The following is a 26089-nucleotide window of genomic DNA, read 5'->3' on the forward strand; positions in this document are numbered from 1 at the left end:
GTAGACACCATAAAGGAAGGGGTGAACACCCCAACTGGGAAGGAGTGCAATGTCATACTCGACCAGGGGGGTTATAATGGATTCATCACTTGGATGGCGGTGTAGTCCAGTCAGGGAGAAGGAATAATGAATGGACCTGAGCAGTCTTGATACCAGGGACAAATCATCCTCCAGCACGAGAGGTGGCAGTGCACCTCTAGATTGGTCCCAGTTTCAACACCTGCAAGGTTGCATGGGACTTGTAGTTTGGAAGACTGGTTCTGTGGGTGCCACCAGGAGTGCTGCAAGGAGAAGCCCAGTTCTTTTGCACATCTGTATGACACAAGTGATTCTGCTGCATAATGCCATCCCACCAGAAGCACAGGCCTAACATGAAAGCAGACATCTCGCATCACTCCATGAGTCAGAGTTGTAAGAAGGTGGACAATGCTGGATGGAGAGGTGTAGGAAGTAGAAGAAAGGATTGTTTCATTTATATGCTATGCTGAAAGAACAAATTTGTGAAGGTACTCTTTTGTAAATAAAATCACTTATTTAAAACCTGGGACAGTCTTGATGCCATTGTGTCTGCTGTTTGGGGCTCAGTGGCATCCCTTTTTGGTTAAAGCAGTTTTGAAAATGGATGGAGGAATCTCACTTCCCTGGATTTGCTCACCTTGTCCTTAAATATTATGTAAAGATATACTGAAGCAGTGTTTCCCCTCACTATCAGTTTTTAATAATAGCATTCTGAGTGTGCTTTGTGATGGACTGGCCATCTGGGAGAACACTTTCTGCCCACTTGTTCAATATAACTTCAGAGTAATAAATATGGATAAGAAAATGAATGAACTGATGGATATATGGTAGAAATTATGGATCTATTCGAACACCAAATGTGAACCAAAACCTGCTATTTAATTTTCTGAATTCTAATGAACAGTATAAAAATTCATATTTCTCTGATTTATATTGTTTTTGGAATGCTTTGTATGTTTTTGGAGAATTTTTTACTTTTCAGTTTCATTTGTACTTTTCTCTAAATTTTTTCTCTAGTATGGTGGGTGTGATATGTGTTTAGTGATGGACTAGTGTCCATCAGGTTAGGCTTCATCCCTGCCACTGCATAATGGAAAAGGCTGATTCACAAACTTAGCTGAATGAAGGCCAGCATGGTATCGCAGTGGTTACCACTGCCAACTCACAGATCCAACAACTACGGTTTGAATCCTGAGCCATATGCTTTTGTCCCAGAGCACAAGGAAAAGCATGTTAGTGTAACAGGTGAATTCAAATTGGCAAGGTAAGTAAGAGCATATGTATGAGTGGGGATTATGATGTACTGGCTGGAACCTAGTTCTGGGGTCCTGCCTTATATGTGATTCTGACAGGACAGCTTTTAACTCTCACAATAATAACAACCTCAACCCCATTGAAAACCTGTGGGGTGAGCTGAAGAGGAGAGTGCATAAGAGAGGACCCAGGACTCGAGAAAGATTGTGCAAAGAGGAATGGTCAAAAATCCCTGTCTCTGTATTCTCCAACCTTGTGAAATGTTACAGGAGACGATTAAGTGCTGTCTTGTTGGCAAAAGGGGGTTGCACAAAATATTAACAGCAGGGCTGCCAATAATTGTGGAACACGATTTCATGTAAAAAAGATTTCTTAATGTAGGATTTTTTTTCCCAATGAATACATTTAATTCAATTAAAGGTTGGATTTTTCTCTTTTTTTGTGTTGAGAACCTATATTTTTTGGGGAAACAAGAATTTATTGGAAGCCCAAGAACACATCTTAACCAGAGGTGCCAGCAATTGTGGAGGGCGCTGTAATTATCCATTTCTAGAACCTGTTTTATGCAATAGAACTGTATTGATTTACCATAATATTACCAGTACTTCAGACGTGAAACTTTGTATGTAAGTTGATAAATATTTTGTACGTTTATTTGTAAGTCCGACAAAGCAAACGTAATATTAGGAGAACAGAAATGCTTTGATTTTTAAAGACACCCCCACCAACCCTCTGTGTCTTTAGGACTGACGTAGGATGTATTGCATGGTGGGGGTGAGTGCCTCAAACCAGTTTGGCAAATGATTATCTAAAGGACAGGAAGGCCACCTAGTTGGAAAGCTTCAGCCTATCAAATGTAGGTAGGGTGCAGGTCTAAAAAAGGCAAGTGTGTGGGATGGAGCATCAGACCAGCTTTGGCAAGAGTGTCTGTGTTTGGACCGAAAGCCTAAAAGCCATAAGCAAAGCAACTACCAATCCCCTTCATGGAGGCCACACTACCTAACTGGCAAGCATCAGCTCAACCAATGGGTTTGGGGGCAGGTGTGAAAGGTACTGTGTGTACCCATAGGTCTGAAGTATGGCAGTTTGGGATTGGTTTTGAAATAGAGGCCATTCTGTACCATGATGCCCTACTGGTGTAAGGGTTTGGGCAAGAGAGTGTATAAATTTGCTTGCTTTACCGCTCCCTGTTTCTCACACCATTACCATGAAAAGGACAACACAAGGAGGTGCACAGTTCAGCAGCCATATTGAGACAAGCATGTGGTCTGTCCGGAAGAAAACTAGAAATGATGAGTTAACATTTAAGTAACCGACAAGTCTGTGTGCCGCCTGAAACTACACATCAGCACTTATCAGGTTGTATGGCTGCCAATATTCACTTGCACTTTGCTAATTGTTATTTTATGAATACTATCAATAATACATTATTTAAAGTTGTAACTTAACTCCTGCTTGTCTTTTTACTCTACCTAATTGCTCGGGGTTATTGATGTACTGTAGAAGGTAAGGTAGGAAGAAGTTTTAAAGCACAATACCTTATAAACAGTGGTAAGTCTATGGGATTTGAGGCATTCTGACAAAGGCTACACAAAAAAGAATACAAAAGGGGAGAGTAATATAGAACTCTACCAAGCCAAGACATGTACATTTTTAATATCCATGAATAAAAATACACTTATTGTCCCTGCAAATCAACTGTCTTAATGTTGCTTTTCACTCCCCGTTTCACTCTTAAAAAATAGAAGCAGAACCACAGTAGTTATATTAGTGTAAGCTCTGGGCCCAGGTAAAAATCACATCAAGCAAACTTGATAATGTTATTTAACTTAATAAATCTTGCAGCTACTGAAGATAGGAAGCCAGAGAAGAATCAGCATTCCCTCAACATTTGGACTGCAGATCATCTACCCAGAACAGTCAGTGAAAAATGAAAATAACTCTGTGGGCAGATCACATAAGATGAGTGGGATATTTAAAGCTGTAACTACCTGAATTAGGCTTCAACTTCTGAATTGACAATTAGTGAATCTTATAATATTTATACCCTTGGACAATGTACCCACCAATTGACAGGAGTCTTATGATTTTTTGTATCATTTTTAGCCCTCAAAACTAGAGAGACCATTTTTAAAGTGAATGAGAATGAAATAAAGCAAATGACATCAAGTGATCCTCATTTACTGTAGAAGAAAGAACATGAAGGACACAAAGGGGTGATGGAGAAGGAAGATGCCTGGCTACTCCTGTTGCATCTTTTTTCCCCTTCATAATTTTATAGTCACAGGTTCCACACTCTGGAAAGCATGAATATCCATCATCACTGACACAGAAGTGAGACTCCCTATCAGTGTCCAGAGTGTGGCAAAGGATGTAACAACATGCATGTCTGCACCCACCACCAAGGAGGGCATACAGGTGAAAAACCTTGGCAGCATCCAGGCTGTGGCTACCACTTCAAAATGGTGGAATAGCTTGGAAGTCACACACAAATGAATACATGCTAAATTATTTTTTAAATATATTGCAGTTCTTGGCTGCAAACATGTACCATGATGGATTTCCATCCATCCATTATCCAACCCGCTATATCCTAACTACAGGGTCACGGGGGTCTGCTGGAGCCAATCCCAGCCAACACAGGGCGCAAGGCAGGAAACAAACCCTGGGCAGGGCGCCAGCCCACCACACATGATGGATTTAGTGAAGGTATTTTAAAAATAGTGAAACCTGCTATGAACATTCAGAACTGAAGACCAATTGCTTGAAGAAGTACCTATAAAGCTATGTCGTTAACGACGCATGTTTGTGGGAGGAAAAATTGGAAACAAAACTATTTCATCAAACCTGACAATTGTGGCACGAAACCCATCTGTACTAAAATTGTTTTGTATTTGTATAAAGCAGTTGGATATTTTTTATTCCTTTGACTATTACGTGATAAATTTCAGTGTTCTACACCCACATAGTTAAACTATTCCAAAAACTACAGTATATTATACTAAATACAGACATACTGTATGTTACACAGCTTATGCTCCAAGGTACACAGTAAGCATATTATGTTTTCTGAAGGCTACTGTACATCTTGTAATCCAGTAATGTCACACTGCTTTGCTAAATTTCAGTCCCATGAAGAAAACAAATTGTTGTAAAGTAGCAGTACAGGTGAGTTTTTAAAAAATAAACTAATTTAAATGTTGACTATTCAAATCAGATTTATCATCAAAACATCACACCATTATACTGTATATCCTTGACACTTGTTGCAAGTTTTCAAAAAAGTAATTTCAAGATTAAAATGTTGTACAGTGGTCACCCCAAGTCTGGCTCTGCATCACTGGCCTCCTTACAGTGGTTATCAATATTACAGCTGCAGACAGTACATGTTTCTGTGCTTATTCTGGTTTTCTGGCACATCTCAGACTTTACAAGCTGGTTTAATTGGAATCTCTACATTTGCATAATGTGGACCAGTATGTGCATGACTATGCCCTGCTGTGTTCAGTCCAGGGCTGATTCCTGCCTAGCACACAATGCTGTTAGGACAGGCTCCAACCACCCCATAATTTTGTAAGAATACACACGAGACAATTCACAATGAGGAGTAACTGTCGTTTCCATGTTTCATCTCCAGATATGTAAACCCTTAATAAGTAATTAATAAAAATAAAAATTGGTTAAGTGAAATGCCCTTCAACAATTGCCTATTACTGTAGTCTCTGTGAAATGGCGTTAAATGCCTGTAAGCTACAATACAATGCAGACAGCTAGAACACACTCAGGATGTATCCCCAGTCTTAAGTAGAAACATTTTTTATAGTATCCACTAAGAAGTTAAACTTCCAACATATTGCAAGATACCTTTTTATCCGACTATAAAGTGTAATGACACTGGCACAAAATTGTATGACCTGCAAAATTAAACTGAGATACCTAATCCACATGGTTCCACTCACTTGGCATCTGGATAAAAAGCCCCCCATATTTCATCCCCGGTAATTTTCACCCCCCAACACACACATTTCGCAATCACTATATTTTGCCCTGGTATTTATGTACATTTCTATAATTGCAATTAAAAAGTTAATAAACCTTACCCAATATTGAAAATAAAATAATGTTCAGTCAGGTAGTGTTCTCATATCAACGTGTTCCACTGTAAAATCGTTTGGATTCGATTAATCAAAGTAAAGATTTACATATTTTTACAGAGCGTTTCATTTAAGTGATGCACTATTGCTAACTTTATTTTGCTAACAAAATGTGTAAATTAGCAACGTTAGTTTGGAACGTGGAAAACGATTATTCACTTTATTTTTTCTAGAAACTTCCAACACTAAAAATGTCAGGGTGTGAGTATTAGAAGTTGCTGGGGTGGAGGAGAAATATCATGGAGGTGAAATTTAGTGGGGGCAAAATTTCTGTAAACCCACTCGCTTATGTCTTACGTTTAATGCTACCAGGATACATTAGGAACCCTGAGAATTTGAATAAAGAAGTTGCCTCTTTACAAACTTCACTGAAACAAGAGGCATGAGGTTTTCCACAGACTGCACTCTTTGATGGAAACAATACTTGTATTTTCTTCAATCAAAAAAACAAAACAAAAACTCTTTAATCAATGAACAAAAATACAATTAAAATATTTTGTATTTTGAGTAATTTACTTGGTGAAACATACATTAAGTAAAACTGTTTACCTTAAATAGTGAAAATACCATATCGCTACATGACAAGAGAGTCTTTGTACAATCCATAGTTGGCAGAATATTTCCCCCCTATAATAAATCTGTCAAAAGAGACCTACAAGTTGAAAATAAAAAGGCGCAACAAAAATACGCGAGGAAGAAGCTAATCAGCAGCAGCATTCCTAAGCAGGTTATCTTGCTGCAAAATCTCAAGACCAAAAGCACAGGCAAGACATACAACTTGCATCACTTTATAGTGTTTATTTTGTCACAATTGTTTTCAATACATTTTCTAGAATATGCACCTCTGAAAGATGAGCTTAAATGGTTTTTATTCTCCGGAAATTAAACTGGTATTTTTCCATATCTTCATTTTACAGATTCTACTTTACTTTTAAGGCTTACCTTTAACAAATGATCATGTGTTAATCCACAATTTTTAGTTTAAACTAGAACTGCATGTTTATCTTACGGTGCAGCAAAGCTGAAGAAACATTCTAAAATGCAAGAATTAAGGAAATTAAAAGCAAAAATTATTAAATTCAGTTCCTTGTTTGCCATTGCAGTCAAGACTACAAAATATCAACATATATATATTTTAGAGCACTGGGTTAAGGCATAAACCAGATACTGTTTGTCTAGCCAGAAAACCCATGGCTCTTTCCAATCTATCACTATTGGATTCAGTATAAAAGAATTAGCAAAATTATTGGCAGTCACATGTAAATTTCACACAAATATCTACCTAAACCCAGCCTGATATCAGAGCTCTCCCTGAGCATGCAGCATGTAGTGATGGTGAAGTAGTTCAGCTTTCTCAAAGAATTTCCCGCAGTCAAAGCACTTCAGTTGACCTTCCTCTACATCGGTCTCCTCTTTCTCAACCTTTGTCTCGTTGGCTTTATCCATGTTGCCATCCTGGTGTGCCTTGCAGTCTGGAAGCTCACTGTGTTTCCAGAAATCAGAGATGCTTCCAAAGATTCTTCCACAATTCCCACACTCAAACTTTGATTTATGAGAGTGTTGCAGTTGGTGGGCAACAAGCTTGCAAGGGAATTTGAAGCCCCAGCGACAATCTGCACACTTCACCACCGACTTAGTAAGCTCTTTGTGTAGGCCGGAATCTCCAGACGAGTTGTACATCACGCCACATACCGGGCAGGTGTGTTTCTTCAGGGTCTCAGTGGAGTTACCGGGGCACAGTGTGTCAACCTTGTGCTTGAGATACTGCTCTGAGCACCCAAAGTACTCCCCACAAGCATAGCAATGGATTTTCTTTGGATCACACTTGTGATTCCTCAGACTCTCCCAAGTTTTAAAGCACCTCTTGCACTCAGTGCAGCTCAAGGTGTTCTGCATGACGACATTCATCTGAACAGGATTCTTGCTGTGAGTGAGCTGGTGCTTCTTTAGGTAGTCTGGTTTCCTAAACTTCTTACCACAATCTGGACACTTGTAGTTTTGTTCTTTGTTATGCTGGGTCAAATGGGAAGTAAGCTCTGCCTCAGTACAGAAACGCTGGGTGCATTCAGAACACTTGAATGGCTGGCATGCATTTTCGTTATGAGCTTGCATCTGACGCAGTGTACTAAAGGTCTTCTTGCACTTGCTGCACTGATGAACTTCATCTTTGTGCTTCTCCATATGCTTCTCAAAGTTGGCCAAGTGGCAAAACATTTTATCACAATGGGGACACTTATGGGGACGCTCGCCTGTGTGAAGTCGACGGTGTTCCATCAGTTGGAATGGTGTATCAAAATTCTGCCCACAGTCTACACACAAGGAGGTGGCTGCAGTCTTTGAAGCTGAGGGGGGAAAAAAAGGAATTAAGCAATATGAATGGCAATATGGAGTCCACTCTTCATGCATTTATAATAAGCTGGGAGTTGAGCTGCATTCTCTTTCAATTCCTTCAGCCTTCTACAAACAAACCAACAAGAAAACCTTGCCATGCCTTCCTATAATGCTTCAGGTATTCACAAGTTAAGGTATGTTACAACTGTGTCTGTGGTGGCATTTTTCAAAGATGCACCGACAAAAGTAGGTGGGACAAAACCACATAGTGACAAGTGCATGGAGGAAGAATGTGCACCTCAACCAACACATGCAGCTTGTGGGTTGTTCTTTTCATCTGGACTGTCGTTGTGGAGAAAAGTGTAGAAACTTACTGAACAAAAAGGTTCTGTTGCTTGTTACAAATGGTTATTAGCATTCAGTGTTATTTCTTATGGTGACATGCTCCCTTTATATTATTTATTAATTATTTATATATGCAAATCTACTGAAACTGTGAATATCTAATTATAACATGTCACACATTACTACTCATTTCCACATCCAGGCATGGTTTGTGTTGGCACATTTTTTAATTATTAAAAAAAAAAAGAATCTTTCCAGTAAATTCAGCTCATCCCACGGGGTTTACTAGCTGCCCACACTTGTCACCATGCATTATTGTTGCTACACATGCTTCATTTCACACTTTTTACCATGCTATATTTTTTAAACTTGTTATAATTTGTGCATCTCACAAACAATTTCAAAGCACTTCACAATTTCACGTGAAAATACCAAGTAAAAAGACGCATTTCAAAAACATTTACAGCTAATATGATATATGAAAAACACTGTAGAATTCTGATAAATATGTTTTGTATTTTTTTTTTTTAATTATACGAGGTTTGTCTGGGACAAACTTTGCAATCAATTTTTTTACCAAACCAATTTCCTTCAAACTTTGCATGCGTGCTGTTCTCCGGTGACAATGCAGCACTTCATCAGTTTTGACCCAGGATCTTTACATTGTTTACATCAAATTTAAATTTCTCATTTCATTATAATATACTTTTAGAGATTACACATACATTATATATGGTTGAAATAGTTTACTGTCAAATAATGCAAAGAGTTCGCGACACGTGTTTCGCCCTAATTCTGGGCTCATCAGGCGTACACACTCTACTGCACTCCCTCTCGGGAATCGAACCTCGGACGTCAGCGCCAGAGACGAAGCCCCTAACGTTGCGCCACAGCGTGTGGTTCGTTTATTTGACAGTATGTAGATCGGGGTAATTACATTCACTGCATTCGTAGTCTGTGTCACAATCTGATTGTGTGGGCATTACCTACAACTGAGGGCACCGTGGCGGATGTTAGCAGACTTGCTGGCCAGCCACAAGCGTTACCTGGTAGGTAACCACCCACACAATCAGATTGTGACACAGACTACGAATGCCGTGAATATATATATATATATATATATATATATATATATATATATATATATATATAGTACTTTTAGCCAACACACATACAATATATATATGAAAAATTGGCGGTGTTGGTCAAGTGATTAGCGTGTTGGACTTTCGATCAAAGGGTTGAAGGATCAAGACCAAGGTAGACAAATTCATTAAAAAAATCATTTTAATTAACTGATACTGAACTTTTGTCAAGTTACTTCAATATGACAGATCAGCAGCATTGGTTAAGTGGTTAGCATGTTGAAGGTTCAATCAAATGGTCCAAGATTTGAGACCAATATACACCAACTATTTTTTTTTTTTATTTTACCAATTTTTCATAATTTATATACAAATTTTGCAAAACACTCTTCAGTAATTTGGTGATATTGGTTCAGTGGACAAAATGTTGGGCTTTTCTAAGAAAGACTGAAGGTTTGATTCTCCAATAGACAAACACACATTTGCAGTACTTCACACGTGTAAGATTTCACCCTGGTTAGATGTCATTTAAAATTTAATTTTTTTTTTCCATGTCTTAACCCTTTGCGGTCGTTAGGCCAGAAAACTGGCCTTAGTTAAAAGTGCGCTATAGGTCGTCAGGCCACCGCTGGTGGCCCTGCAAGTTTCTGACCGATTTGCACAGTCGCCTGGTCGAGAAAAGTGGCCTGTGTTATTCCTACATGCTTGAAAAAAATAACTGCTGTAATTATTGGCGTTTTTTCAATAATTAATTACGACTAATGTAGCGTGACGTTGAAAATTAAATACGACTGCAAAGGGTTAAGTTATTTCTTGATAAATATGATGTATATGCATTTGCCACATAAAATTGTGTTCTATTGCTTTACAATAGAGGCTATGGGGCATGGAATACCACTAGAAAACAAAGGCTTAAAAGCTTACTGATGAAGCAGCAAAAAAGTTTCAATATACGACAACATGCCTTCCGTGTTCCCAACGCAACAAAACAAATCTGGAAATAATTTTACTGCATATTTCAGGTACTATTTTTCTTAAGGTAAGGATACGAGTTCTATTCACTTCTGCGAGTTTTCACATAAACATGAAAGTAAATCAAAACAAGGGTTGTGTAGGAAGACTATGTGTAGAGCTATCATGCACAGTCGGTCATCTTTTAAAATGGCTGAATGTTATAATATTGTTTTGTTTGTTCAAAAACGTCATGAATAAACTATTTTACAATGTGTGCGATTGCAAGAGGAGGATCAATACTCAACAACTGTCTTGGCTTAGAAAACTGACACATGGGCTGATAGCCTCCATTTTCAAGCAGTAGTGCAGGCAAGATATATATTTTTTTAATTTATAGAAAACACTTAACTGTAGAACACAGTTTCATACGCCAAATGAATATATACCAAGTTTGTGAAGAAATTTGTACTTTGCCATAGAGCCCATTTTCAAGAGGTTGAATGATGCAAAATATCAGCACATTCTGTTGAAAACCTACTTTACTTCAAGAAAACAGAAAATGTAAAGGAAGTGTGCATTAAAACACGGCTATGACCCTAGGCTGGGTAAATAGCCAAACCAACAGCGATGTGACTGGAGAACACATAAATGGTCTCCTCACAGTCTGACAGAGCTGAAACTGTTTTTTTAACGCTGAGGTAGCAAACAATATTAAAGCCATTTTATATTCACTTAAAAACAGAGATTTGTTTTTCCAGTTGGAGGAGATCCACTAACTACAAAATGTAATTCTTATAAAATTAATCCAATTTAAGGTGTCTTACTCTGGGGACTAAAAAGAAAAAGAAAAAAAAATATTAGGAATGAACATTTCATTTTGTCAATCTATTGCAATTAACAATGCGCTGCAATTGGTTTTGGTACTGGGATGTTTTAATAACTAGTATTAGAAACCAGTGTCTTCATATCGGTACTGTAAAATCAATTCAGTTTTCCATTATATCTGTTCAGAATGGAGAAAAAAAAAACACTAAAGCAAGACAAAAAAAAAAGTTTTGATTATTTGCCAAGGAACATTAAATAATCTTTCATTAAAATTAAAATTATTTATTACAGCTCTAAAGGAAACACCATTTACCTTGAAATGGCAATAACTAAAGACGCAGAATGATGCCAGGAGTGTTACTACAGAACAGGCTCTACAGTACACTGCAAAGTGGTAGTGCAACTGGATGCAATTAAAACATCTCCAAGGCTGATACACAATAATAACTTTACAAAATTTCCAGTTGTACCCAAGACTGATGCTTGCTTAACAGGATTTTGCAAAAGGAGTGTTAAACTCATCATGGAGGGCCACAGTGACTGCAGGTTTTCACTCCAGTCACTTAAAGTGATTAACTTTGATTCTTTAGAGGTGTTACCTTTTGGTGAAGCCTCTGGTCTGGTAAGGTCTATCCCATCTACAGAACTGGTAACAGGTTTTCCAGGATCTTCTCCATCCAAAAGTTTACGTTTCTGACTTTCAGGCTGTGAAATGTAAAAAAAATAAAATAAAATAATTGAAAATAAAAGACAACGAAAGTACTGGAGCCTGACAAGAATATACAAAATATTGTTGGAATATTTAAAAAGCATAAGAACAGAATAATTTTGACTTTATTATAAAAGTCACAGTTTTAAAGTAAAATCAAATACTCTGGTAATGTTCTAAGAAATGTTGCAAACATTACTGACAGAGGTAACATATTTCTATTAAAAAAAATTGTTATTCCATTAAAATAGGTGGCTTATCTACACTAGTGATTAAATGAGCTGCTCCATTTGTTAATACCAAAATTAATTTTTTTTAGTGTAGCCATGCTTCAAAGCACTAAACATATCTCAATATTAATACCTGTACTCTGTTAATATAAATGCCTAATTGCAGAGACAAACACATACTGAACATGAATCTTCAAACGCAAAATTTGTGACATTCTTTTGGTTTTTGAAGACAAACTAATGTTCACGAGCCTAATCCCTAAAAAGTGATGAAGTTACTAAAAACGCACATCATATATTTGAATGGTACACTGATGAATGGAATACAGTCTCCCAGTTAAAACTAATTGAATATAAGCATAATTATCTAATTCTGGACTTGTACACGGGCATAACCAATAAGAAAACATAACTTGTATAATATACTTAGAAAATAGCAGAACAATGGCTGTTTTACAGGAGTTCTGGAATAGCAGACTAACTTAAAACTTGCAAGTTTGTTTTCACACAGGAAGCCTTAAACTGGGACAAATGTTTATATATAAAAAAAAAAAAAAAAAAAAGGAAACGACATTTGGAAAAATGAAAGCACCAGGACTCATTTGCTATATTTTACTCTTCAGTATTTTTTAAATGGTGATTTTTGCAAATATAAGTCTTACAATAACAAATGTCAAAAAACCTTCCTGAGTAATTTCTCTGGCAAACCAAATTTTAAAAGCATATTGTTACTGTAACAGCTTTAAAGAGACTGTTTAAATGAAAATATCCTGAATAATCTTGGAATTTAGTAACTTAACCATACTTGTTGTTAAATTGGGGGGAATTCCGATGTCTATCATGAAGTAAATTTAAGCTCTGCATTGGATTTTGATATTCATGTATGCCAATATTCGTATTCTTAAATGATAATTGGGTAACTACTTGAAAAGTATGCCATAATTATAAAACTGTTGCTCTTGTTAGCATTTATGTTTTATGTTGTATTACAAAAAGCAGCACAATATTGTTCAGTTGAATAATGGAAATACTTATAATTAAAGGAGTGGGATTTCTGCTTTTGCCTTGGTTAATAATAGATATTGAGTATTGTGAAATTTCACTGGTATTGGTATCAAATATAGCAATTCTTTTATCATTACATCCCTACTAATGACTAAATACAGGAGTAAGCTGAATTTGGAGATGGACCTCTGCCTGTAGATTTCAATTCTATAGATCAGTATCAAGCATTTGGTATTTGTCAAACAGCCCCAGCCCTCGTGCTAAGTGAGCAATCACGCACCTATTTTTCACTGGTAAATCTACAGCATATGTTAAATTATTAAATTTATATTTACTCATGTTTTATAATTGCTTTCAATAAACATGTTGTTTGCTATTATACAGCACTGATCACTACTGGCTATCACATCATAAACTTTTTTCTCTATCCAGTATAAACATGAGATTATAAATTATTCCCAGCCATTACTACAAACAATATGGGGTAGGTCCCATTAAAAAAAAAAAAAAAAAAATTGGCAGTGGCATAATCTTTTAAGCAAGTGCTTCCCAAACTCAGTCCTGGGGGCACACTGTGGCTGCAGGTTTTTGTTCCAACCAGCTTCTTTTTTTAATTGGAATCCTGGACTAATTAAGTGAACTGTTATTTCCTAAGTTCTGCGTTTTGGGAACAATACAGAAATTAGAAAACTATGTTTTTGTAAAAAATATATATATTAACATGTACTAAGCAGTTATATGGGAAAAACGAGTATTTTCTTTTTAACAATATTTTCATCTTGATTTTCACTCTGCTTTTACAGGTGTTCTAATTGTTTAATTAATCCATTATTTACTAATTAGTGGGTCTGACGCTAAAGTAGGTGCAGCCTTTGATTATTCAGTGTTGTTTGCCTGGGTGTCTGCTTTGCTCGTTTTTAATTGTCATTAATAAGATACAACAAAGGTGGAAAACTGCAAAGAGAAAGGGCAAAATATAATGAAATTAACAAAAGGGAGTTAAGCATTTGAATCTATAGCAAAAGCTTTGCTGTGCTTTTCTGAATGTAGAATAAGAGAAAAAAAATACCAGCTAATTAAATGAGCTCAGTGTTATCAGGTGTTGACACTCATTATGAATCTGGTTGGAACAAAAACCTGCAGACACAGTGGGTCCCCAGGACAGAGTTTAGGAAGCACGGTTTTAAACCATTCCAAAATGGCCAGTTTGCCTCATATGGCATAACCTATCATAGGGGTATGCAGCTGTAAAAGGTTAAGAACCTTTGCTATTGTAATAAGACTTTCTTTGCAAACTGCCTAGAAACTGGAGAAGAAATAAAGATTACCTGAGAATGATTTCCTCACCTGTGTAACAGACACAAGGACAAGTTCTGCTTCTTTGTCGTCTTCTTCAACCTCACTGGGGTTACAAGCATTTTCTTTAGCATACCCAGGTCCAGCTACACTAGCCTGGAAGTTCCAAGCTTTGTCACCTTCAGACATGATGTTTATGTGGTTAGTATGCTGAAACACAAAAGAATTGAATATTATGGTCACAACTATAGCCTTGTAGCAAAATAAAACTGCACTGAAACATGTTACACTGTAGTAGCCTGAAGACTATTATTATTACAAAAACTCAACAATTAACGACATTAACATCCATATTTATCGTTTTAGAATCTTACAGTTATAAATCCACCCATCCAACCATCCATTTTCCAACCCCCTGAATCCGAACACAGGGTCACGGGGGTCTGCTGGAGCCAATCCCAGCCAACACAGGGCACAAGACAGGAACCAATCCTGGGCAGGGTGCCAACCCACTGCAGGACACACACAAACAACACACTAGGGCCAATTTAGAATCGCCAATCCACCTAGCCTGCATGTCTTTGGACTGTGGGAGGAAACCCACGCAGACATGGGGAGAACATGCAAACTCCACGCAAGGAGGACCCGGGAAGCGAACCCAGGTCCCCAGGTCTCCCAACTGCGAGGCAGCAGCGCTACCCACTGCGCCACCGTGCCGCCCCAGTTATAAATCACTGAATACAATTTTAACTGATTGTCAAAAACTACATGTTAACCATTGAAATATATTAATTAGATGGCAGAAGCTTCGTCTCCATCACATCTGCTGCGCCATTAGTCACATAAACGAAACTGCTAATTTTGGAAAATTTTAACTTTATATGCTAGCTGCCAAATTCACTCCCAAAATTTTTCCCTGCCAAAAAAGGAATACGTTGATAGTATTCTATGGAAGCACATATATTGTATTAGCTTCTCAAAAGTGGTATTTTGCCTTACTTAACTGAATCTTAAGAGCTCAAGTTACAAAACATAAATGCACCGCAACTAGCCTTTTTCCTGAACTTTATAATCATGAAATAAACTATAAAGATGCAAATATATTTTTTATAATCCTCTTTGACAAAAAAAAGCTGGGAATAAAGATTTGGTCAAACTAATACTGCGCAAGTACCCGTCGGTCCAGAAACCCTGTATAAATGTACGTTAACTGTAATCAACTGTTGCCATGTAATGTACAGAACGCCATTAACCCGTCTTAAATTAATTTATCAACTACGTTCGTCAGGGTCGTACACAGGATTTCAAACTTTATTTGGCGATGTCTACCTAAGTATTACTAAGATGGGCGCGCTTTCATAAACAAGGAAAATACCCTTCAAAACTCCATACTTCTTACTTCATCGACGTTTATTTGATAATCCATAAAATATCAACACCCCCACTTGAAACATTTCAATAAACGTTGTATCATTAGCTAATAAAAAATGGTCATATTCCAAAGTCTGTACTGCACGGCCTCTGAATTAACTTCCCTTAAAGTACACGCGGCGGAAACATAATGATAAATCTGCACACGAGAAAAAAAAATCCTACAGCGTGACATACCAGAAAGAATTTTCAAGAAGATCGATTCTTCTGCGATTTTTGTGTCCTTTAAATCATGTGATAGTGTGTCTTGCAGCGAAAAAAAATTGACGGCGGATTGTGTAAATGAAACGCCGCCGCTATGAACGAACTCGCCTCCGGCCCGCCTGGTTTAACCCGTTATAAATAAATCTGCGTGTTAAATTTGTTAATATAAACGAATATTTCGATAAGATATAACAGACCACTGCATAAATCACAATTAACGTATTGCTTTTACATGTAATCCTTTGAGCGCAATATACAAAGCATTTTGCGGGCCGCCATTCCACCGCCTGTAACCGAAGACGCAAACTGATGTCGTCATTGCATTCCAACAAGCAACCCGACGCCGCCTAATGACGTCAACGAAAGGGAACGTAATAGGCGACAGAAGTCCGTGTATTTATTATACATTAATTCTTCAATGATATGTAGGAAATGGATCACTCACAGAGCCATATTGATCAAATTTACGAATGCAGCCGCGAAGTCAAAAGCCAGTGTTCTTTTCTCTAATTATTTTCCTTAACAGACTGCTACAGTATGTTGCTGATCTTCTGTAGAATGTCGTGGCAAAAAATTGTCACCAGAAGGCTTTTTACCTGAAGTGAAGGCTATCAGGACTCAGAGGATAGGCAAACAGAGTCTACAGTTTTATTGAAATAAAATAACCATAATAATAACTCGGACTCAACCCAATACAGTACGGCCAAATTGAGCTGAGCCCCGAACAGTTCAAAACTCCAAACTTATATAGTCACTTCTTATCTATCACTCCGACCTCGCTCAGATTAGCTCATTTGCACTTTTTCTCTGACTCCCCTCTGCTCCTGTCCGGCCGATACCTTCAGTTCCCATGGTAACTATTATTATCTCCTGACTTCCCTGCAGCTGCCCCCCCGCCCCCGGTATTTCTATTGTCTATTATTCTTCCTTAGTTTCTGTTTTTGCTTATTTCTTTCACTGGCCAGGGCCTTTCTTCCATACAAGGGCTTCCTCTCGTCATTTTCCCTTCTTAGCCTATTTGGTGGTCAAAGCTAAGCTTTAATCTAAAAAGAAATATGGTACGTGCTTTTATTTAATCTTTGCGTGGCAGTCCTGACTTACATTTCTACCTACACTAAGGCTAATGCTTATATATCTTTCTATATTTATTCATGTTAGTACATGAATACACTAATTTTAGTTTTCATACATGACATCATCTTGACCTTGTATCAATGCCTTTGCTGTTTCTGCTGATTCACTATTCCTCTTTAAGAAGGGGGATCGGAGGGTGTGTTCCAACTACAGAGGGATCACACTCCTCAGCCTCCCTGGAAAAGTCTATTCAGGGGTCCTGGAGAGGAGGGTCCGTCGGATAGTCGAGCCTCGGATTCAGGAGGAACAGTGTGGTTTTCGTCCTGGTCGCGGAACAGTGGACCAGCTCTATACCCTTAGCAGGGGTCCTGGAGGGTGCATGGGAGTTTGCCCAACCAGTCTACATGTGTTTTGTGGACTTAGAAAAGGCATTCGACCGTGTCCCTCGGGGAATCCTGTGGGGGGTACTCCGAGAGTATGGGGTACCGGCCCCCCCTGATAAGGGCTGTTCAGTCCCTGTACGATCAGTGCCAGAGCTTGGTCCGCATTGCCGGCAGTAAGTCGAACCCGTTTCCAGTGAGAGTTGGACTCCGCCAGGGCTGCCCTTTGTCACCGATTCTGTTCATAACTTTTATGGACAGAATTTCTAGGCGCAGCCAGGGTGTTGAGGGGGTCCGGTTTGGTGGGCTCAGGATTGGGTCACTGCTTTTTGCAGATGATGTTGTCCTGTTTGCTTCATCAGGCCGTGATCTTCAGCTCTCTCTGGATCGGTTCGCAGCCGAGTGTGAAGCGGCTGGGATGAGAATCAGCACCTCCAAATCCGAGACCATGGTCCTCAACCGGAAAAGGGTGGAGTGCCCTCTCAGGGTTGGTAGCGAGATCCTGCCCCAAGTGGAGGAGTTCAAGTATCTCGGGGTCTTGTTCACGAGTGAGGGAAGAATGGAGCGTGAGATCGACAGGCGGATCGGTGCGGCATCCGCAGTAATGCGGGCGTTGCATCGGTCTGTCGTGGTGAAAAAGGAGCTGAGCCGCAAGGTGAAGCTCTCAATTTACCAGTCGATCTATGTTCCTACCCTCACCTATGGTCATGAGCTATGGGTAGTGACCGAAAGAACGAGATCGCGAATACAAGCGGCTGAAATGAGTTTCCTCCGCAGGGTGTCTGGGCTTTCCCTTAAAGATAGGGTGAGAAGCTCAGTCATCCGGGAGGGGCTCAGAGTAGACTCGCTGCTCCTCCGCATCGAGAGGAGTCAGATGAGGTGGCTCGGGCATCTGATCAGGATGCCTCCTGGACGCCTCCCTGGTGAGGTGTTCTGGGCACGTCCAACCGGGAGGAGGCCCCGGGGAAGACCCCAGGACACGCTGGAGGGACTATGTCTCTCGACTGGCCTGGGAACGCCTTGGGATTCTCCCGGAAGAGCTAGAAGAAGTGGCCGGGGAGAGGGAAGTCTGGGCATCTCTGCTCAAGCTGCTGCCCCCGCGACCCGACCTCGGATAAGCGGGAGACAATGGATGGATGGATGGACTATTCCAGCTGGCTTCTCACGTGCCTACCCTGACCATTTTTCCTGCATTAAGTCAGTGGTATCGTTCCTCAGCTTCCTAGCCTTGAACACAGGTGCTCTCATTCCTCCTTATCCTGTCCTCGGGTAGTCATTCTTGTCCTGTTCTGTTCTTCCTCTCTTAATACTGGTAATTTTCCTTTTTTACTAGAAAATGCAATATGACTGATTTTTTAGTTAACCATTTGCTTGACCTATCTTATTTGCTTAACATTCTAATTTATGTTAAATATAATGCTTCAGAAGCTATTAATTACTTTTATGGCTATTTATGCTAATATTTAAATTTTTATCTTCCATAAGAAGTGCTTAAAAATGAAGTGATTTTATTACTGAAAACAGGAAATGTCATCAAATGCACAAAGAATAGTAAAATGTTTCATTGATTCAAAAGTTCATAAAATCAATGTTTTGAAATTGATCAAACGATATTCTTCTTACCTTGTGTTTTCCCCAGTTAACGGGTAAAGCAGAGTAGAACCCTGATGCGGAGGGCTTGTCGGTGGTGTTCCCCGTGGACTGCTGAGAAGCAATTTCAGCTCAGGAGGTCCTGCATAAGCAGGCGATTCTCTTTTAACAGAAATTCCTGTTTGGTTACTGATTGGTCTTGTGGACTGGGGTACTCCTGACACCTCTTGTTCTGTACATATATATTCTTGGGCACTTTTGCCACATTCTGAGTAAATACAATGAAAGTATAATACATGTCTTACATATAGGATACAACACCAAATTAAAAAATATTGTACACAATGCAAACTTCACTGAAATCAAAAGTACCATCTAGCACTTTATCACTAATAAAGGCAACTATAGCATTCCTACATTAAATACCTGGCAGATGCTTTTTATCACAGTAATGATTTGAGTTCCACTCATTCCTTCCTTCTGGAAACTGCAGAATGCCATTCAAGGTCACGGGTGGTTGGTTGGTGTGTTTCCTGTTATCACTGTGTGAAAGACAAGAATGGGCCAAAGCAGGACACCAGCTCATCCACTCACAAAAACATGCAAGATCCTATTCATGAAAATTCTGAGTCACCATTTCAAATATTGTTTTTAACTTTTTACATGTGCTAGAGAAAACACTAAACTAAGTTGGAGAGAATGTGCAAACTCCATGTAGAACAATGAACAGGCATACAATTCAAACTCTATAGGCTAAGAGCCATGAAGCAGCACCACTAACATGAAATAAATCATTTGCTGTAATTTCTCATGAACACCCCGCATTAGGGCAGTTTATGCTAATTTAGGCATTTTACTGATTAGTGCACAAATGAATGCAACACTGAAGTAGCACTGGATCTGCTTTAACATTTAGTGTCATTTGCACTGGCGTCTGTACCGCTCAACGCTAATTGTCAGTACATGGATTCAATTAAGGGAGTAAACTCCAAAGTGAGTTGAAGTTAACATTTAAAGATATGGCTACAAATGCAAATTTATGAATTTTGTTTACATGTACATACACTGGAACATATTTCTGACTGCAAAATAAAAGAAGGAAAAGACTAATTAAACAACTGGATCAGACCATTTACTTGTGAAACTGGTTAGAATGAAAACCCACAGCCACAGAGGTACCACAGGAATGAACTTGGGGACCCATTTTTTTTGTCTCCGTGGCTTAGTTCTCAGATAATGGCATGGCTTATAGTTTTCAGATAGCATGCCGTCTCGCAGGTATAAGCGATCACTACTAATGAAGGCAAGCAGTTGTACAATTTGGGGTGTCCCGACTTAAAAGATATGTATTTACAGTACATGTTTTCATCTTCAGGTGCTATCACTGATTAAAGTACTACAAACATTAAATTATTAGAACGTAATCATTAAAATGCATCTTAGCATTTTTCACAATAATTCTACCCCTGAAAAATCTTCATATATAATATGCTACCGTGGCTGTCTGTTTGTCTGTCCAGGATTTTAAGTCACCTGTAGCTCGAAAACCTATTGACTTGAAATTTGGCACACATATACTACGTGATATCTACTATCCGCTTTCGGGATGATGATTGACCTCCAAGGTTATTCCTCTTTTTATTTTTATTTTATTTTATTGTAGAATCAACTCTCAGCAGCGGCCGTGCGGCGCATGCATATGGGCGCCTTCTCATCCCTACCACCTTCACCGTCACTTCCCCTACCTCTTCATATCTTAAATCATTCTTGACTTGACTTGAAGACTTAAGTGACAGCTTAAGTGAAAAATGAAGGAAAATGTATTAAGTAATTACAACACAAACACTGACTTAATCAGTTTTAACACAAAAAGATGCGGATGAAAGAAGAGAAGTGGGCTGCTAGGGAAGCAGCAAGCACATCAACCTCTGAGCAAACAAATGCTAAACGTACAGAGAAAGAGTACAAAAAGTGTATTCACTGCACGTTATCTTGTAGTACGCTGTTACTGGTATATAAATAATTACTGTCAAATGCAAACTTTTAACTGTTACAAGGCATATGCTGTTAGGAAATACAGTTTATGAAACTTTCTCTTGTTGCAACAGTTCTGCTCCCAAAAAATATATAATAAATCTGTAAAAACTGACACCTCTTTCTTCTCATACTGGAATATTATTACACTGAACTGGATGTCAACAAAACACGTATGCACCTTATACAGTATTAACAACTGTAATGGCCCTTTGTGGTACACTGTGTGGTTTAGGAACGCAGATGATTTTTAATGCAAAGGCACAAAAGATGGCAGATGTGTAATTCCTTACTTCTTGTATAAACGGGAAACAGGAAGTCAAGAGTTTTAAAACTGCTGTGGTTATCTGGTGACCATTAAACTGCATAACTTGAAAAATAGGGATGATAACTGACGGGGAGTCATCAAGTTTGATTCTCAGTAATATTATTGTATGGATGAGGATTAAGAAATCAGTTGATATGTGCTGAATCTCATTCTTGTCCCTCATAACATAAGAGCTAACAGGTATTTTTACAGTATTTTGTCTTTAACCTGAAATTAAAGGGGGGACCAAAGGTGATGAGTCCCCTATAATATGATGCATGAGTGAAGTGTAAGATACCAGCTGATACATGTTTTATCCCACTCTTACCTCTCATTATATATAAAGAACCGACCCTCACTTTAATTCACTTTAAAACGCCCTCTTCTACGCGGTGGTGTGCTGGGGAGGCAGCATAAAGAAGAGGGATGCCTCACGTCTGGACAAACTGGTGAGGAAAGCAGGCTCTATTGTAGGCACGGAGCTGGACAGTTTGACATCTGTGGTGGAGTGATGGGTGCTGAGCAGGCTCCTATCAATCACCGTCCTGCTCCACTGACAGACTGAGGAGATCGTTCCTCCACCGCACTATGCGACTCTTCAGTTCCACTCGGGGGAGGGCGGGGGGGTGGGAAACGTTAACATTATACAAAGTTATTGTCTGTTTTACCTGCATTTTTATCAATCTTTAATTTAATATTGTTTTTTATCAGTATGCTGCTGCTGGAGTATGTGAATTTCCCCTTGGGATTAATAAAGTATCTATCTATCTATCTATCTATCTATCTATCTATCTATCTATCTATCTAATTCTTTGTTAGAACTAAAAATAACGGGGGAGAGGGATTGATGGGTAGTTCATCAGATTTTGATTCCATTGACAAATGTTTGATACAATTCTTTAAAAGAACAACCTCTCACTTTAATTATTTATTTGAACTTAATATAAAGGGGGACTGAACTTGATGGGTCGTTCATCAGATTTGGCTCCCCTATAATTTAATGTATTCATAAGTTTTAAGAAATCAGGTGATGCATGTTTTGAATTATTCTTGCCTTTCTTAATATAAAAAGAATAGACCTCCACTTTAATTCTTTCCTCAAACTGAAAATATAAATTATTCCAGAGGCCACAACATCTATATATATAATTCACTAAGCCGCCGACAAGTAGCCACCCATGGAAAGCACGCAAGACAGCCACGCCCACCAACTCTACAACCATTGGATACAATGACAACTCACAGAGCCACGCCCATCAACTCGGACGTGACGCCTCGGAAAACACGCCGTCATTTATGTTCGTTTGAGCTACAGTCCACATGTACCTCTGAGCCACGTTGACTTTTCGGTTACGATGCACGACCGCGTGCACCATCACAAACTGTTTTACACACTACATACAGCAATTCGCATCCACGACAAACATGCGTCTTCTTAGATGGTCCTGTAGGAGCATGGAAAACGTTTCCCCGCCCACCAACACTCTTTATTCCCTGGCCCGCATCCACCGCATCCGCGACAAACATGCGTCTTCTTAGATGGTCCTGCAGGAACACGGAAAACATTTCCCTGCCCACCAACACTCTTTATTCCCCGGCCCGCATCCAACCTCACTCTCTAGGCATTGACACTGCCTGCTCATGTGCCCGGACGCTACAACTCACCGACCACCCCGTAAGTTGCTTTCGTCTGTGCTAGGAGTCCACATGCACCTCTGAGCCACGTTGACTTTTCATTATTCTTTTCGGTTACGACACTCGACCGTGTCCACCATTGAAAACTATGGGAAAGAAACAACAAAGCCCCGCCCAGAAACCGCTTCAAATGTATTTCATGGAAACAACACTTCTTTCAATGTTATACAGATTCCTGCATCAGGTAACTGCACGCGCGCTACCGCTACACTGAATGGATCAACGTGTGTCTACCTGGCGCAGAGAGGCGTGGGTGAGCCGTTGAACCCCATTCGTGCTGGAAACCAGGGCTTGCATTTGTTCCCCACGAACGAGGAATTCCCAGTAAGTGTGGGTCATACACTCGCACTGATTACGTCCCTGTCCTTTGTACACCACAAAATACTACCATGGTCGGGTGACTTGGTGGATTATATATAGAAAAGCAGCCAGAACCGCAAAGAACAATGAAAAGTCTACGTGGTGCAGAGGTGCATTTGGACTGTACCAGAGACAAAAGCGACTGAGGCGCTGTTTGGAAAATGAACAGTCAACGTGACTCACGGGTGCATGTAGACTGTGCAAAGACGAAAACGACTCAGGTGACGAGTTGGGGGTGGGCACATGAGCAGGCAGTGCATACTGAACTAGCATGACGGAGGGGGCGGAATGGGCGTCCTTCCCATCTCCTCCCGTTCCGCCCTCCGTGCCCGAGCGGGAGGAGAAGGCGCAACGATGGTCCTCCAGTTTTCAGTCACGGACAATTGTATGTTGGTTCGTACCGTGCATTGTTACAATGTTACTTTTCTTGGTGGTTTATTAAATTACGGATTTTTCAAATGTTAACTTTTTCCCTGTGCTTAAAAATCATTTAAAAAGCGGCCTGATTATGCGGCGTATGCGGGTTGGCTAGTTTTGAATAATTTACAATATAGTTTGAAATTGTCATCTACTTCTATCTTCATTGTAGAATATAAAGAGAATGCAATGTATTGTATTTTCTACTACAAATTTTTTTGACATTTTAAGAATGTTAGCTGTCCCCCACTAGACATATGAAACGATTTAATAAGAAATTGCTGTTAGATAAAGATGGAATCTTACTGGAAGCAAAATAATGCACTTCTATATAGCTGATCTTTTTCCATTTTTCTGTTCCTAAGCAAAACAAATAAAATGAGCAAAAAATCAAATAAATTGTTATAAAATAGATGAATTAACAAAGATGTGTGTCACTTAATCTGCCAACAAGGTTTACAAAAATGCTACAAATATTTTCTTAAGAAAATGTAAAACATACAGGCAAATAAATACATATAACAAATAATACCAACAAATAAGGTTTTCTTTAAATAAATTAAAGTACAGTGCATCCAGAAAGTATTCACAGCGCATCACTTTTTCCACATTTTGTTATGTTACAGCCTTATTCCAAAATGGATTAAATTCATTTTTTCCCTCAGAATTCTGCACACAACACCCCATAATGACAACGTGAAAAACGTTTACTTGAGGTTTTTGCAAATTTATTAAAAATAAAAAAATTGAGAAAGCACATGTACATAAGCATTCACAGCCTTTGCCATGAAGCTCAAAATTGAGCTCAGGTGCATCCTGTTTCCCCTGATCATCCTTGAGATGTTTCTGCAGCTTAATTGGAGTCCACCTGTGGTAAATTCAGTTGACTGGACATGATTTGGAAAGGCACACACCTGTCTATATAAGGTCCCACAGTTGACAGTTCACGTCAGAGCACAAACCAAGCATGAAGTCAAAGGAATTGTCTGTAGACCTCCGAGACAGGATTGTCTCGAGGCACAAATCTGGGGAAGGTTACAGAAAAATGTCTGCTGCTTTGAAGGTCCCAATGAGCACAGTGGCCTCCATCATCCGTAAGTGGAAGAAGTTCGAAACCACCAGGACTCTTCCTAGAGCTGGCCGGCCATCTAAACTGAGTGATCGGGAGAGAAGGGTCTTAGTCAGGGAGGTGACCAAGAACCCGATGGTCACTCTGTCAGAGCTCCAGAGGTCCTCTGTGGAGATAGGAGAACCTTCCAGAAGGACAACCATCTCTGCAGCAATCCACCAATCAGGCCTGTATGGTAGAGTGGCCAGACGGAAGCCACTCCTTAGTAAAAGGCACATGGCAGCCCGCCTGGAGTTTGCCAAAAGGCACCTGAAGGACTCTCAGACCATGAGAAAGAAAATTCTCTGGTCTGATGAGACAAAGATTGAACTCTTTGGTGTGAATGCAGGCATCACGTTTGGAGGAAACCAGGCACCGCTCATCACCAGGCCAATACCATCCCTACAGTGAAGCATGGTGGTGGCAGCATCATGCTGTGGGGATGTTTTTCTGCAGCAGAGACTGGCAGACTAGTCAGGATAAAGGTAAAGATGACTGCAGCAATGTACAGAGACATCCTGGATGAAAACCTGCTCCAGAGCGCTCTTGACCTCAGACTGGGGCGACGGTTCATCTTTCAGCAGGACAATGACCCTAAGCACACAGCCAAGATATCAAAGGAGTGGCTTCAGGACAACTCTGTGAATGTACTTGAGTGGCCCAGCCAGAGCCCAGACTTGAATCTGATTGAACATCTCTGGAGAGATCTTAAAATGGCTGTGCACCGACGCTTCCCATCCAACCTGATGGAGCTTGAGAGGTGCTGCAAAGAGGAATGGGCGAAACTGGCCAAGGACAGGTGTGCCAAGCTTGTGGCATCATATTCAAAAAGACTTGAAGCTGTAATTGCTGCCAAAGGTGCATCGACAAAGTATTGAGCAAAGGCTGTGAATACTTATGTACATGGGATTTCTCAGTTTTATTTTTAATAAATTTGCAAAAACCTCAAGTAAACTTTTTTCAAGTTGTCATTATGGGGTGTTGTGTGTAGAATTCTGAGGAAAAAAATGAATTTAATCCATTTTGGAATAAGGCTGTAACATAACAAAATGTGGAGAAAGTGGTGCACTGTGAATACTTTCCGGATGCACTGTATCTCTAACAATAAGCTCTAACAGAAATAAATAAAACCATAGATGAAATGTTTTATAAGAGACTTCTCTGTTTGCCCAAACGCACACATCAACTTCTGCTCTTTATAAACATTCTGGGCAAACGTAAGAGCCCTCGCCTGATGGACCACCCACAAAGACTGTGTGAAGCCATCTTAGGAACATATCACA

The 26089-nt window shown here is 39.4% G+C and overlaps 1 protein-coding gene across 2 annotated transcripts; it reads right to left on the reverse strand.

Moving 5' to 3' along the window:
* Window positions 1-6209: 6209 nt before the first annotated feature.
* Window positions 6210-16195, reverse strand: LOC114667309 (zinc finger protein 737-like). 2 transcript variants are annotated; one of them, XM_028822567.2, is made up of 4 exons: window positions 16074-16195; window positions 14258-14416; window positions 11566-11671; window positions 6210-7768 (listed from the first exon to the last, which is right to left on the reverse strand). In XM_028822567.2, exons 1-4 carry the CDS (start codon window positions 16158-16160, stop codon window positions 6726-6728), a joined length of 1395 nt encoding a protein of 464 aa, XP_028678400.1. In that variant the 5' UTR covers window positions 16161-16195; the 3' UTR covers window positions 6210-6725. The 2 variants fall into 2 exon arrangements, with proteins under 2 accessions (XP_028678400.1, XP_028678401.1); XM_028822568.2 differs by having other exon boundaries at window positions 15815-16155.
* Window positions 16196-26089: the final 9894 nt, after the last annotated feature.

This window comes from Erpetoichthys calabaricus, chromosome 17 (assembly GCF_900747795.2).
Source record: "Erpetoichthys calabaricus chromosome 17, fErpCal1.3, whole genome shotgun sequence".
Taxonomy (NCBI): domain Eukaryota; kingdom Metazoa; phylum Chordata; class Cladistia; order Polypteriformes; family Polypteridae; genus Erpetoichthys; species Erpetoichthys calabaricus.

Bases quoted from the DNA above. Each gene is read 5' to 3' on its own strand.
- LOC114667309 (XM_028822567.2), bottom strand. From the start codon at position 16,160: ATGACGACATCAGTTTGCGTCTTCGGTTACAGGCGGTGGAATGGCGGC. The intron at 11,672-14,257 runs GTGAGGAAATCA...TACATTTCACAG, and splicing joins TCCTTGTGTCTGTTACACAG to CCTGAAAGTCAGAAACGTAA. The intron at 7,769-11,565 runs GTAACACCTCTA...TTCCCCCCTCAG, and splicing joins ACCAGAGGCTTCACCAAAAG to CTTCAAAGACTGCAGCCACC.